The 13,275-nt window shown below is 37.6% G+C and overlaps 1 protein-coding gene across 1 annotated transcript in view; it reads right to left on the reverse strand.

Annotated features, from left to right (window-relative positions):
- The window catches only part of FREM2 (FRAS1 related extracellular matrix 2), a 122,803-nt gene that overhangs the window by 8,268 nt on the left and 101,260 nt on the right, over positions 1–13,275 (reverse strand). Inside the window, exons 17-20 of the mRNA XM_027729239.2 lie at positions 4,669–4,861; positions 2,305–2,409; positions 1,061–1,188; positions 832–966 (exon numbers count right to left, since the gene is read on the reverse strand). Coding sequence (XP_027585040.2) covers positions 832–966; positions 1,061–1,188; positions 2,305–2,409; positions 4,669–4,861 — 561 coding nt within the window. The remainder of the gene's footprint in view (positions 1–831; positions 967–1,060; positions 1,189–2,304; positions 2,410–4,668; positions 4,862–13,275) is intronic.

Below are 13,275 nucleotides of genomic sequence, written 5' to 3' on the forward strand. Positions count from 1 at the left end.
TGTATACATTCCCTTGTGTACTCTAGCTAATTCAACAGAAAAGTGATTGTGTATCCCTGACTGATCTGGATCAGATTCATACAGTAAGATGATTTAATGGCATACATCTGTACTATTAATGAGCATGAAACCACAGCCACACTGTTCCAGTATTAGCTGTATTGGCTCCAAATAACAGAAAAGTATATAATTTCCTTTACAGCTGAGCTTTGTGAAAGGTATGTTGTTTGCCTGTTCTTATATTCCCATATGATCCATATTGCTATGGATCGGATTTGTTTCAGCCACTTTTGTGTCTTAAAGCTAAGCACTTTACCAGTGTTGATTATCTACACTTCTTCTACAGTCAGTGAAGGAAGTTATAACAGGGCTGAATGAACCTTCCTCTGGAGGACACACTTCTAGTACCAGAGACCTACTTCTGATTTTGTGTCAGATGAAAACCTTCTGATAATTGTTTTATATTTGCCTAATTACTTGATAAAATTGATTCCTACCAAAGCCAACAGACAAGAAAAGAATTCCCAAACGTTACTATCACATCACAGTAACTAGCCTCCAAGCCTCAAGGTCAGTGACCTTCTTATTGACTATTAAAGACTGGTCACGCATTGAGGAAAAAGTCCATTTATGCTCCTACATTTGCCTTTTCCAGTTGGGTAAAACTGATTATTTAGCAGGAGAAGAGTATGTGCTGTCCCACCAATTTAGAAATGCTTTGTTTATAAGCAAGTAAATTCAGTTTCCAGTGCTATTATTACGAGACCAACACAGGCAATATGGGAATCAAACTAAAAAGAAAACACAATGAAGGTATCATTGGAATGGTACCTGCTGGAATCGGATATCCAGATCAAAAGTGATTGGCTCTCTAGGATTGCAGATCACTGGCAGGCTGTACTCCTGATGTGGAGCAGTGGTACAGGCTATCAGCTTCACGGTGTATGTTCCAGAATAGTCTCGAACCTAAACACAGACAGAGATAAAGAGGTAGCTGTACCACCAGATCCTAGCCAACAGGCTAGGGCAACAGAAGACATAGTGAAGGCTGAGGTTTTACCGCAAAATCTGAGACAAAGCTCCACTGCTGTACTGGCTGGTTGTAGGTTGGCTCACTTCGGATGAGGCTGAGGCTAAATGTTAGGCCTGGGTGATCAGCTGACATAACCATGGAAGTTAGAGATGAAGCTAGAAAGATGCCAAGAAACAGATTTGTCACCTTTAGTGTTTCATTGCAAACTCTCAGAGCCTGAAAAACATTTCCAATAATTCATAAACCATAATGCCATAGCTGATGTTAATACCTTTACAGGGCATTGGGTTTTATTAACTGAAATTAACAAACCATTTACAGTCAATTCAGTGGGGCCTCCTTGATTGTTGTTCAAGTGTCTATTCAAGGGCTGCTTTGGGACTGCACAACAAGAACTGTATGAATACTAAATTTAACAGACAGGTAAAACAGTGACAGTGGAAAGGCAAAGATCTATTATCTGTCCTGTTTTAAACTTGGAATGTCAGCCCAAGGAAACATAACATAGTTTCTCTTAGCAATGGAAAGCTTTTGGCACCACCCAATAGGCAAAGCTTAACATACAAAGAGGACAGTTGAGAAAAAGCAGAAGCACTATGAAGGAGTTTTATAGGTTTAAAAACCCCTGAGTTAAACTAAAGGAGATTTCTTAATTGTTTTTCCCTTCTCATTGTTGTTCAGCAGATTTAATTTAGTTAGATAATCTTTTCCATGGCTGGCATTCATGCTCAGTTTTATGTCCATACACAGAGTCTTACACCTGCAATTATTCTGAATAAAGGCATGAGGTTTAAACAGATTAAATTGCAGGAACAGGTCCTCAGCAATAATTAATTGAATGTCAGTGAGAATATTATATTAACTGAGTGACATGATGCCTTTTCTTGCTCTCTGAAAAAGGTCTAAATAACCCAGAAAAGCTTCAAGTTAGAAAAGAAATTTTAATGCTATGTAAGTTCCTAGGGCAAAATAACTAAACAGTAATCATAACTACTGGATTAAAACCACAAATCTGTAGATCTCTAATGGACAGAATGGCCTAGATCATCTTTCATGAAACAGACTCTTGTTCAAGTGGAACTATCTGCTTTCTATCACATTCATCCACGTTTCAACATGTTTGACAACCTGAATACAGTCATCAGTGTCAAGTAAGAAATCTCAAGTAGAGGAAAAATCCTTATTCAAAGAGCACAGTATACAAAAATAAAGTCAGATATCAGTAGCAGAAATAGAAAAAAATGAATAGCTAAAGTGTAGATTACGCTTACCAGGATGGGACATAACAAATAGGCCATGAAACCGGGCTTCAGTCTTGAAGTTGACAACCAAGCGCCCCTCTTCACTAATACGCATGCTGGTTGGGTACAGGGAACCTGGCAGCAAAACAATTAACAAGGTTTGTTCCACTTGCAGATGACAAGTAAATCACACTCCTATGAAACACCAGACCCACTCTTCCATTTCTTGTCATGCCAGCTGTTTGGGAGGGGTCCTGCTGGCACTTTTTGAGTTGCCTCAAGATTATTATCAAACAGGCCTAGAGTTTTCACAACAGCTTCCAAAGCACACATAGAATTTCCCGGTGAAGTCATGCTTTCACATGTTACCATGGACCTACATAGCTGCTCCAGTAGCCTGAGAAAACATCCACACAGCACAGTCTGTGCTTGTGTTCGGGCAACAGGCATGGTCAACTGTCAGGGGAGTCTGCAGAAGGAAGAATAGCTGCTTCAGAGATACTCTTTAGCAGTGCCTACTGTGCCAAGGCAGGAACCACCAGCATTTAGTTGTAGCAATTGGTTGTGACTTCCACAGCAATTTGTGTTGGGGTGCTTCAATCTGTGAAACTCATTTTGACAGACTTTGCATTGCTGGCAATTTTTGGCATGAATTTGGCCCAAAACACAGGCTTATGCCTTTTAATTTCACATTGCAAGGTCTTGCTTACATGTCAGAAGCGGTTTATGGCTGTAGCTTGCAGCCAAGTCCCTTTTTCTCTAGAATTCTGCAAAGCTTCAGAATTCAGGCATTTCCTCCAGTGATCCTTTACAAAGAGCCAGTGATGTACTATCATTCTGCTCGCCAGGAAAAAGAAGGAAAGAGGAATGTTCCCCCATGAATGTGCTGGCAACCAAATGCACTCACCAGTGTGAATGTATACTACCTGTATAAAATCACCTGTACCAATCATATTTATTGGCACATTAGAAATATATGTCTCTCTATATATGTATGAATTACGGTTTTAGAAGACCTTGACTGCTTCACAGCGTTAAATAGAATTTATTTAGAACAATTATATGAATTTAGAGTTACGGAAGTAAACAAGAAACTAGTTAACTCCTCCATGCTAAGAAAAATAGCTGCTCAAAAAATACTACCCAAATCAGATCGGGATATGCTGGACGTCTAATCTCAGATGCCTCCCTCTTTATCATATACTTTATCCCAGCTGTTTTCAAAGGGAACTGTCAAAGTTCAGCATCTCCAAAGATCTGGCCATCAGCTTCTTAAAAAGAGAAATAAAAAAATTAAAGCATCAAATACAGGAAATGGCGGCATAGATGCCCCACATAACTCCTGAGACAGAGGATTAGAACTGGTTGTTATTTGGTGACCAGCACATCACATGATTCTTGGCATGTAGCTTATTCTTTAGGCATGGCATGACGTGCTTTATTCTTCATGCACTGTAGATTCCCCTTGCCACTCCTCATTTCCTGCTCTTTAAACATAAAGACAGAAATTGCACAGCAATGACTTCTGTAATCCATATACAGAGTTTGCAGAAACAAAAAATGATTTTATGTTCCCTGGAGTCCTGAAATTGTGGAGGTGCATGTAAATAACTACAGCTGGTGCCTGTATTCTAACTTAGGTTGAGAGAGATATGGGACACATGAAGCTTAATGCTGGAAAATACTATGTAAATTTTCATAAATAGAACAACACAGCATAAAGTTGTAACTATATATTATAATCTTGCACACACAACTGTATATCTCTACTTTTAAAAAATAAATTAACTTTTTACAAAGATAAATTCTGTAATGATATAGTTTGATTTGTTGACTAGTTACATTGACAAACATTTTCCGACAGTATCTAACACATTTACAGAATGTTTCACAGTTTACTACTTTAAATACAGAACAGGCTATTATCCTCATAATATATTTGTTTCTTTTACATGTTTCACAATGTTTTCAAAATATCAAAAGTTTCTGAACCTGGCAATTCATAGCCAGGAAGAATGGCATCACAGAAAACCTTCAATTTTTTTTCACTAAAGTGCAAACATCTTGTATGATAACAGAATATGGTTACACAATGTACCTTGGGGTTCTGAGTAGAAATAATTTTTTTTAATTTTTGTAGATTTACTTCAAATATAATAGTAAAATTGTCTTTCTTTGCAATAAAAGCACTGATGTCAATTTTACACAGTTTTTATAAACACTCCAGCAGAGACCTGTGAGCACTAGGAACTGATAGATTGTTTGCAAATGATAATAAATAGTAATTTTTAATTTTTTTTTAGTATTGGAATGATTGAAAAATCATCCTACTGTGTGTAAATTATAGTCTTAGTAACAGAGCATGAGTTCTGTGCAAGGAAATCCAACACCCACCTTGGAGCTCTGCTTCAGGGGGGCTACCGATCCCATCCGTCCACAGGATGGCAGTGTCATACACAAAAGTCAGCCGAAGCTCTGACTGTAGGTCGAAATGCTGCCAGCCTCCTACACCCACAGGAGAGTGGAAAACATAAGAGACGTACAAAGGGACTCGCAGTGTGACATAGGACTGTACTAAGTTGAGAACCTATAAAAACGAAAATTATACATTAGGGTTAGTGATCATGAAAGGCAGCATTGCACAGGTAAGCCAAATGCAAGAGAAAGGGAAGACAGACCTTCAAATAAATATTGTGACTGAATCAAATTCTCTCTTTTTGCAAATTACAGATGAAGTGCAAAACCACATTTCAAGGTTTTCAGCTTAGCTTACATATCTTCAAATTCCATTTCTGTATTTCAAACTGATAATGACTTCTTATAACACATAACCCTCTCAATTTTGACTCATCATTTTTGTTCAGGTTTTCTTAATACATAAACAACATAAATACAAATGAAGGCTTTAGAAATTTTTCATATATCCTTTTTCATTTTCTCTATCCTTGTGCTTTAACCAACTCTTTTGCTTACCTTCTTCTGTTACTACCATCTAAGAAGCATTCGTGGAAGACCCCGAAATTGCTCAGACATTGCAAGATTGAGTCCTTGGACTGTACTTACTCATATTTGCAACTATTTCTTCCTTTGTGCACGGATAGTAGCTAACATATGGCATGCAAAAACACAAATCACATTGTTTCTCACTGTTTGGAAGAACTAAAAATAATATACAAGTTGATATGGATTTAAAAATAGACCCTTTATGCAAAACAATAGTGCTGTAATTATCAAAGAATTACATATTATTTATATCTATTTTGACGAAAAAAGAGAAGAAGAATAGTGTCAGTAAACTGTCACCTCTTAAGATAGCTCTTACATGATTCATGGATCCAGACTTTTCCAAAGAGACTTTGTATTTATGTTTTGTTACAAATACTTTTTCATTCATATATCTCTGATTAGAAATGTGCAATACAGATCCTTTTAGACCATTCTGGATTTTCTCAGAAATAATCATGGAAGGAAAGACATTGAGATCATCTCCCATTGGGAAACTTTTCAAAGGCACAAATATTGTTAAAACTCATTTACTTCCAATAGAAATTCCATATATAAATTTGTACATCTGAACATTTCCCTGGAGTAATTACCTTACATTCTTCTAAAGAGTGTTTTGCACTGTTAAAAACTCCCAGCATTCAAATTTTACAAGCTATGTAAAAATCAAACTGTTTCTGGGTTCACCCACAGTGGCATGTCAGGGAGCTGAATGTCCATTACCTCACAGCTGCTTTACATTTCCAAATGCCTGACAAAACTTTTAGTAATATGATGAAACCACAAATTTACTGCTTGCACTAACTAAATACTCTAAACTAATTAGCCTTAATTCATTAAAGTAAATATTTGTAGTTGCCACAACTCGCTTTCACATGTGACGCTCCTTGATCTACACAGTATGCTACCAAAACCCTTTCAACTTACATTGTTTGTATCATTCCACAATATGTGCTAGCATTTAGACAGTAAACAGTCTGGAAACACACAGAATCACAGAATTGTCAGGGTTGGAAGGGATCTCTGGAGACTATCCAGTCCAACTCCTCTGCCAAGGCAGGGTCGCCTAGAGCAGGTGACCCAGAAATGTGTGCAAGGGAGTTTTGAATGTCTGCAGAGAGGGAGACTCCCCGACCTCCCTGGGCAGCTTGTTCCAGTGCTCTGCCACTCTCAACGTAAAGTTTTTCCTCATGTTGAGGTGAACTTTTCATGGTTTATTTTACAGCCATTACTCTTTGTCCTGTCACTGGGCACCACTGAAAAGAATCTGGCACCACTGAAAAGTAAAACAGTAACACAAACTGGTAGATGAGTTGAGATGCTACAGTTGTAGATTATTTTATAGTAATGCTTCTTTGTTGGCTTTACATAAACACAATCGAGAACTTCTATTTGGAACAACAACAACAAAAAGGATTGCTTCTCTATATGTATTGGATGACAAATAGAAGTTAGACAAAAATATTATTCTTTAGTAGCAAGTTTATCTTTGTGATACCTTCCTGCACGGGTATCTGAGCAATTATTTTGGACACAGATTTGCTAAGTTGTTCCAAATAACAAAACAGTATTCTCACTTCTGTAAAAAAATATAGCTATGATGTAGCTCTAGAGTGCCTCATGGTTTGCCTTTGATTCAGGAATAACCTCAAAAATTTGTCGTTTCCTGGAAGTGTATCAAGAACTGAATATATATGTGGCAGTATAACAAACATGTTTCTATTGTAAGGTCATCCCAGACAAACTGTGTTGGTTTTTCTCTATGTGTTTTTGTTCTACAGCTGCATGATGTACAGTAACAATTAGACACTGAAGTCAAAGATCTGAAATTCAGTTTGCCTATGAGGAGGAGACAAAAGCACATGGAAGAAGATTTAATATATGTCCATTATTCTCTTGAACAGAAGCATACACAATGCTAAATGACAAAGTAGAGGACTGGAATATCAAAGTGAGAATTTAATGACCTTGAGGACTAGAATAATAGCAGTGAGATGAAATTTTATAGCTTAAAGTATAAGGTAATAGAAACCAGTCACAGAGATTTCTGGTAGAAATGAAAGACACTTGTTAGAAACAATAGAGGGGAAAAAAATTTTGGTATGTGAGTTGATCACAGCATAACTATGATCTTCCTACCTTCTGCATGTGCTATGATCCTAAGACAAACTGAGGAATGAGGTGGAAATTAGAAGCATGCATGTCATTATACAGAGCACTAGTGAGAGCTTATCTGGAAGAGCTTTGATCATCCATGCTTGAAAAAGTCTAATTTGCATTGCAGATTGCACAAAAAAGAATCAACATAATCACCAGAATGGCAAAACTATCTGATGAGAAGAGTCTAAAATAGTCAGGTTGTTAAGCCTAGCACGACAAAGGCTGAGAGGGAATAAGAATGCTGTCTATATACATCAAGAGACAAACAGTGGAGAAGGGCTACTGATGATGAAAGATGGTGCTGACAGGGAACAAACGGGCATGAGATGACCATGACAAATACAGGCTAGAAATCAGAAGAATTTCTAGCCTTCAATGTGGTGGCATTCAACAGGAATAGTGAGGCCATGATATCTGGTTAGTTTTTAGATTAAGTTTACTAGAGTTTGAACAACATTATGTAGAGCTAAAACAGTAGCCTGGACAGGGGGATCCACAAAAGCTTTTCTAGCTGAGTATCTTATGCCACCTCAATTAAAAAAAAAAACAAACAAAACCTCCTTTCAAAGCTTTTCTTGATTTTCAAGTACAAGGTATCATCAGGTCTTCATGAATATTGTACGTAAAGAAATCTCTTAATGCGGTTTTTAAGACACATTTTAGAGTTTTCTTGACTCCATTCAAGGGGACCCTAGTGCTAGTGAGCTCAGAGCATTTGTACTGGTGGAAATCTAGTAGTAGGATCCCTTCTGGGACAAGTTTGCTGGAAACACTGCTCCTCTGACGTACGTTACCATTACTCATGGGAAAATCTGAAACTCTCTCCATTTGTAGGACTCTAGAATTTAAAAGGTTCTTTCCTTTTAGTAAAATCTGCAAGAGATGTCTAGACAGCAGGGCTGTTTGCCCCAGCCTGGAATTTATTTGTGTACATCTATGTGCTTCCATCAGCATAGCTGCCCTCATGTGATTCCTGGCATGTGGGAAGAGGAAGGAGTTCTTGCTAAAAGCTCATTGAGTTTTTATGCACACAAACCTTTCCTTATGCACTCATGGATTTGCAGGTGTGGAGGCAAACCTACAACACTGATAGTCAGAGAATTACTGAATAAATAATTTTCTCTCTTCTAACAGTAAATGAAAACTTTTAAGGGCCTATTGTTTCTACAAGGGGAAATCTACTCTTCCATAGGCAGAAAAATCTCAAGATATGCTATATGAAAGAACCTTTTGATACAATAAAAATAAAATACAGAGGAAGTTGACTGCAGAGGAAAACTGTGTCAAAGTGAGCAGCCACCTCCTTGCCCCCACTCCTCAAATGAATCAATGGAATGTGTTACACAGATGGAGGACTCTTACTTCTCTAGTCCTCTTAATAACGTTGTTTAGACAAACATGAGAAAACATTCTTTCCATTGAATTATCTTTCTTTTCCAGCACTGCCTGTAAAGCCTATTGAAAGCAGCCAGCTGTTCATACTATATCTCAATGTGACACTGATGAGACCAAAATGGTAACTTAGAGCTCTGTAAATGTAGGATCAGCTTAACTGCTGTGGGAAGACAGAACAGGTGCATTATGTGCATACATCATATGCACAGGAGATTTTACCAGTGGTATTGACAAAATTACATTCACTAACATCAATTTTAAACCATAATAAGTGGGTGTGAATTTTAGCCTTGTGATACTGGGAGAGAAATACAAACTACAGCTACACCTCAGCTGAACTGAGGAAATTGTGTCTACTACTCTGTGACAATGCCAGGTCTGGAGAACCAGAGAAGACAGAAGACAAAAACTGTTCCAAGCAGGGAACAGACGCTTACAGTTAATATCTGGAAAAATGTAGATAACAAATCATCAAGTAGCACACCTCAAAATTCATGTGTGTGAGAAAAGAACATGATTTATACTCAACATTGCTATAAGTAGAGTTTCATGCATTTTCTTTGCAAGATAAATTATCACAGAGCATCAGATCCGGTTTTGAATACTGAAAATTCTCATTTAAGACTTAGGAAGTATTAATGGGAGTTTTATAGGTGTTCTTTTGTTCCTCTTTCAAATCAAACTGTCAAACTTCATTAAGTAAAAAACACAATTATTTTGAGAATCTGTCACATAACAAGTGAGAATATTTACAATAAAAAATATTTTCAGTAAAGAGTTTGGGGTTTGGCCTCTGTGCTGCATTTATAGTGTGCTTTATTTAGCTGGCTTACATTTCCAGAGGACAGAACTTGGCAGTGAGTGTGTATGTACACTGACAGTACTGATAAAATCAGAATTAAACATTGGAAATAACACAAGTTCATGTTTTATACTATATATTTCAATGAAACAGGCTTTACATGAAAATTCTATTTTTGTCCTCCAAATTGCCATCTCATTTTCTATTGTGTCTACTTGCTATGTCTGTGAATTTGAGCCATGCAAGTTTAACAATGCTATCAATTAACTGCATACAGAATGTCAATATGGTAAACCTAAGATTTGGCCCCAACAAGGAACTCAGCCAGGTAGGTCACAGGTGAAATGCAAAGCATTGTTTAAAGAAGTCTGAATGGAGAAGAAAATGCAATACAGCCTTGAAATGCCAGTTTCTTGAAAAAATTTAACCTCTGACTTTGTTACACAGCTGGTGCATTAACTTTATAGTTGCTTTTTCTTCACAGCTTACTAAATGCACATGTTTACAGCTAGAGAAAAAATGTTTGGCTCTTAGTGAGGTTTCATGTCAAGGAAATATGAGTTGTAGGGCTTTCTTATACTTGACTGTGGTGGCTAGAGTGAATATAAAAATATGAAAACAGACATTTCTGTTTATTTACATTTTATAAGATCTAATGAGATTTTCAGAAGAGATTAGTTTTCTCCTGAAAGTATGACTTCTGTAAAACTAGAACTACTAACTAATAAAGCTGGAAATATACTGTTTCTGTGTAACAAAAACCCTCTGTAAGCTGCCTTGTATAAGCTGCAGCAGTACATTAGTGATTTTAATCTGTTTGCAGATGGGATTTTCAAACATTCAGTGCTGTAACGTGTAGCATAAATATGAGCTGAACCTACTGAACGACAGACATTTTCACTTTGGGCCAGAAATAACTGGTTTTTGAAGAGAAAAAGCAAACTGCTAAGCTATACTCAATTACTGTAGTTTCAAGGTATAAATCTGTACATTCAAGTATTTTAATACACATTCTTCACCTTCTTGTCTCTGTAAAAGACTTGATTAACTAGTTGTTAATAAAATTTGTTGGAATGGTAATTTCCTTGCTTCCCTATTCCAAGTCTGGCAATGGACTGGAACTAGGGAAAGCAACATCCATAAATAAATACCTGTGCAGAACCACACAGAAGCCTTCAGATGCCAAACTGCTTGACTATAGCAAAGAGGAAATGAAGTAAACAGTAGGAAACGAAATCAAATGATACTTCACACTCTATCAAATAAGTGTAGGCCAACACTTCAATATACACTTTTTTAAAGGACAGTCACTTGCTTTGTTTCCATTGTCTCATTTTTTAACTTCCTTTCATGAAGATCTGTCATTGTTTTAGAACCTGTATCTTGAGAATGTGAGATGCCTGTAGTACTTGACTTACACAATGTCCCCGTGAAGTAAAGTCTAACCTTTATTAGTTACTTGAAAGTACACAGGAAGACAGCTCTCAAGTAGGCGAGTTTCCCTTTTTAAGACCTGTATATATCCAAATGCAGACACTGAATTTCAGGCTGTGACTGCGGGTTCTCTTAAAGAAAACTGCTAATCATTAAAGCTGACCTTAACTTTAACAAGGACAGAATTCTAATCCAAATTAATTAGTTCACTTTAAAGAGGAGTAGGCCTTTATTTTTAAATAGAAGTTCCTTCAGTTGCACATCTAAATCCATATTTAGATACATAAGTGCCTGATTTTTCAGTTGTGGGCAGACCCCAGGAACAAACCGTCAAGCTGTACACTGAAAGGAGTGCTACAGCTAACTCACACAAGGTTTGCTCATGCACAGAATAATTGAGAAAGAGAATGGGTCACAATCAAAAGGCCTCAAAGAAAAAAAAAAGAAAACTAAGACCTTCTCTGTATGTATTATGACAGTTCATGAGTTCATGGGAACTGACTAAGACAGCTGCAGCTTGCAGCAAACACTAGGAGTTATGCCAGAAGAACCACACCAGCTGCAGGTCTCCCACCTCACTTCTTGCTCACTAAAGTTCATCTTCTTCCCCTACCATAGCAAGAGTTCCCATAAAGTGAAGGTCCACATCATGTAAGATATTGTCAGATATTTTTGTGAAATCTCTCTCTCTGAATCAACCTGGCTATCTTTGACCATACAGGTACTGGAGAACTAGAGTCAAAAAACAAAATTTTGAGCCTAAAGATCTAGCCAAAGTATTTGGTAAATTCAAGATATTAAATTTGCAGTGGTAGCAGAGGATGTGGTAAGAATGTTTTTGTTATTTATCTGTTCTGTCTGTATTATAGGATTTAAACTTCCTTTGTGTGCTAAAAAAATGGTGAAAACCATAGCTGCCAGCTTTCCTCTCACAGAGGAGGATTATTAATTGTTCACTGGAGGAGAAAAAAACAACAATGGTGACAACCACAGAGATAGGGCACTGACTGCCTCCCCTCTCAGTTGGAAGGGGTCATGTGAAGATAAAGACCAAACCTGGAGAAGAATTAAATGGAGGTGGGAAAAACAGGGAGGTCAGTGAAGTGCATACTGGCTGTGGGGCAATGCTTCACCGCTAGAAGTAATTCAGCTTGATATTTCACTTAACACACTGTAACCTTTTAGCCATAACCTACGAGGCACTAAAGGGTGACTTCAGCTGCAGTTTCATGGCTCTCACAGCTCGTGTTCACCTCTCTCTGCTTTTAAATGAGAGATCTTACATAAAGTACATAATACTTCTGGAACCTAAGGAAAGGACAGCTCTCTTCCTCGGCCACATTACCACTTATGCATGTCCCCCTAAACTGAATATACGGGTTCTTTTAATTTACTAAAATATCGGAATGGTGTGTATTTTCTCCTCTGTTTATATGCACATAGACATAAATAGGTTTTATTTAGATACACATTTGTCTAAACTAGATATTCAGCCTTCCCCCTAAAGGACACAAAAGTATTTCAAATAGAAAGGATTCATACCAAGTCTTCCCTCCTTTTCACTGAAGTAGAACTGGCTTGCATAGGTCACAGGATCAGAGTTACAGCTGCTTGGAAGTTGTGTGTGCTTATGATTGTGTTGTCTGGGAAATAAGAATATACTGTTGCATATTGCATGGGTAAAAGGAGATAGCCAAAGGAATGATGAGTTGAAGAAATGAAATCATTCTAGGAATAGCAAAGATTCCTGTCATTTTTATCTTGTGGGAATGTGTAACGTTTACATCCCACACTGGGATGCCTTCCCCTTCCCTCTGACAGGTTCGTAGTTTCAGTGGAATGCACCTGTAGGAGGATCTGCTTGCAGCAGAGGGGCAAGCCCAAGCAGATGCACGAACAGTGAGCTCCCAACATCAAGGCAGAGACCTTGAACTGGTCTCTGTAACAGACAAGGAACCAGAACTGATGACAAAGCACTGGGATGACATATCCATCAAGGCCTTTTAATCTAAAGGCAGAAGCTCCATTCTGTTCTGGTCTTATGCTTTACAGAGTATATAATCTCTAGTTAAGAGGGACAGAATGTTAACCAAGTTAACCAAGGGCTAAAGAGATCCTGGTGCAATTTCTTTTCCAGCAAACTGACTGTATCACCTGCAAGGGAGCTGATCCATGGAGTAAAATGGACTTCAGGTGTGTAAGTATAA

The sequence above is a fragment of the Pipra filicauda genome, unplaced genomic scaffold (assembly GCF_003945595.2).
Source record: "Pipra filicauda isolate LSUMZ 115617 unplaced genomic scaffold, ASM394559v2 scaffold124_size2119055_pilon, whole genome shotgun sequence".
NCBI classification, from domain to species: Eukaryota; Metazoa; Chordata; class Aves; order Passeriformes; family Pipridae; genus Pipra; species Pipra filicauda.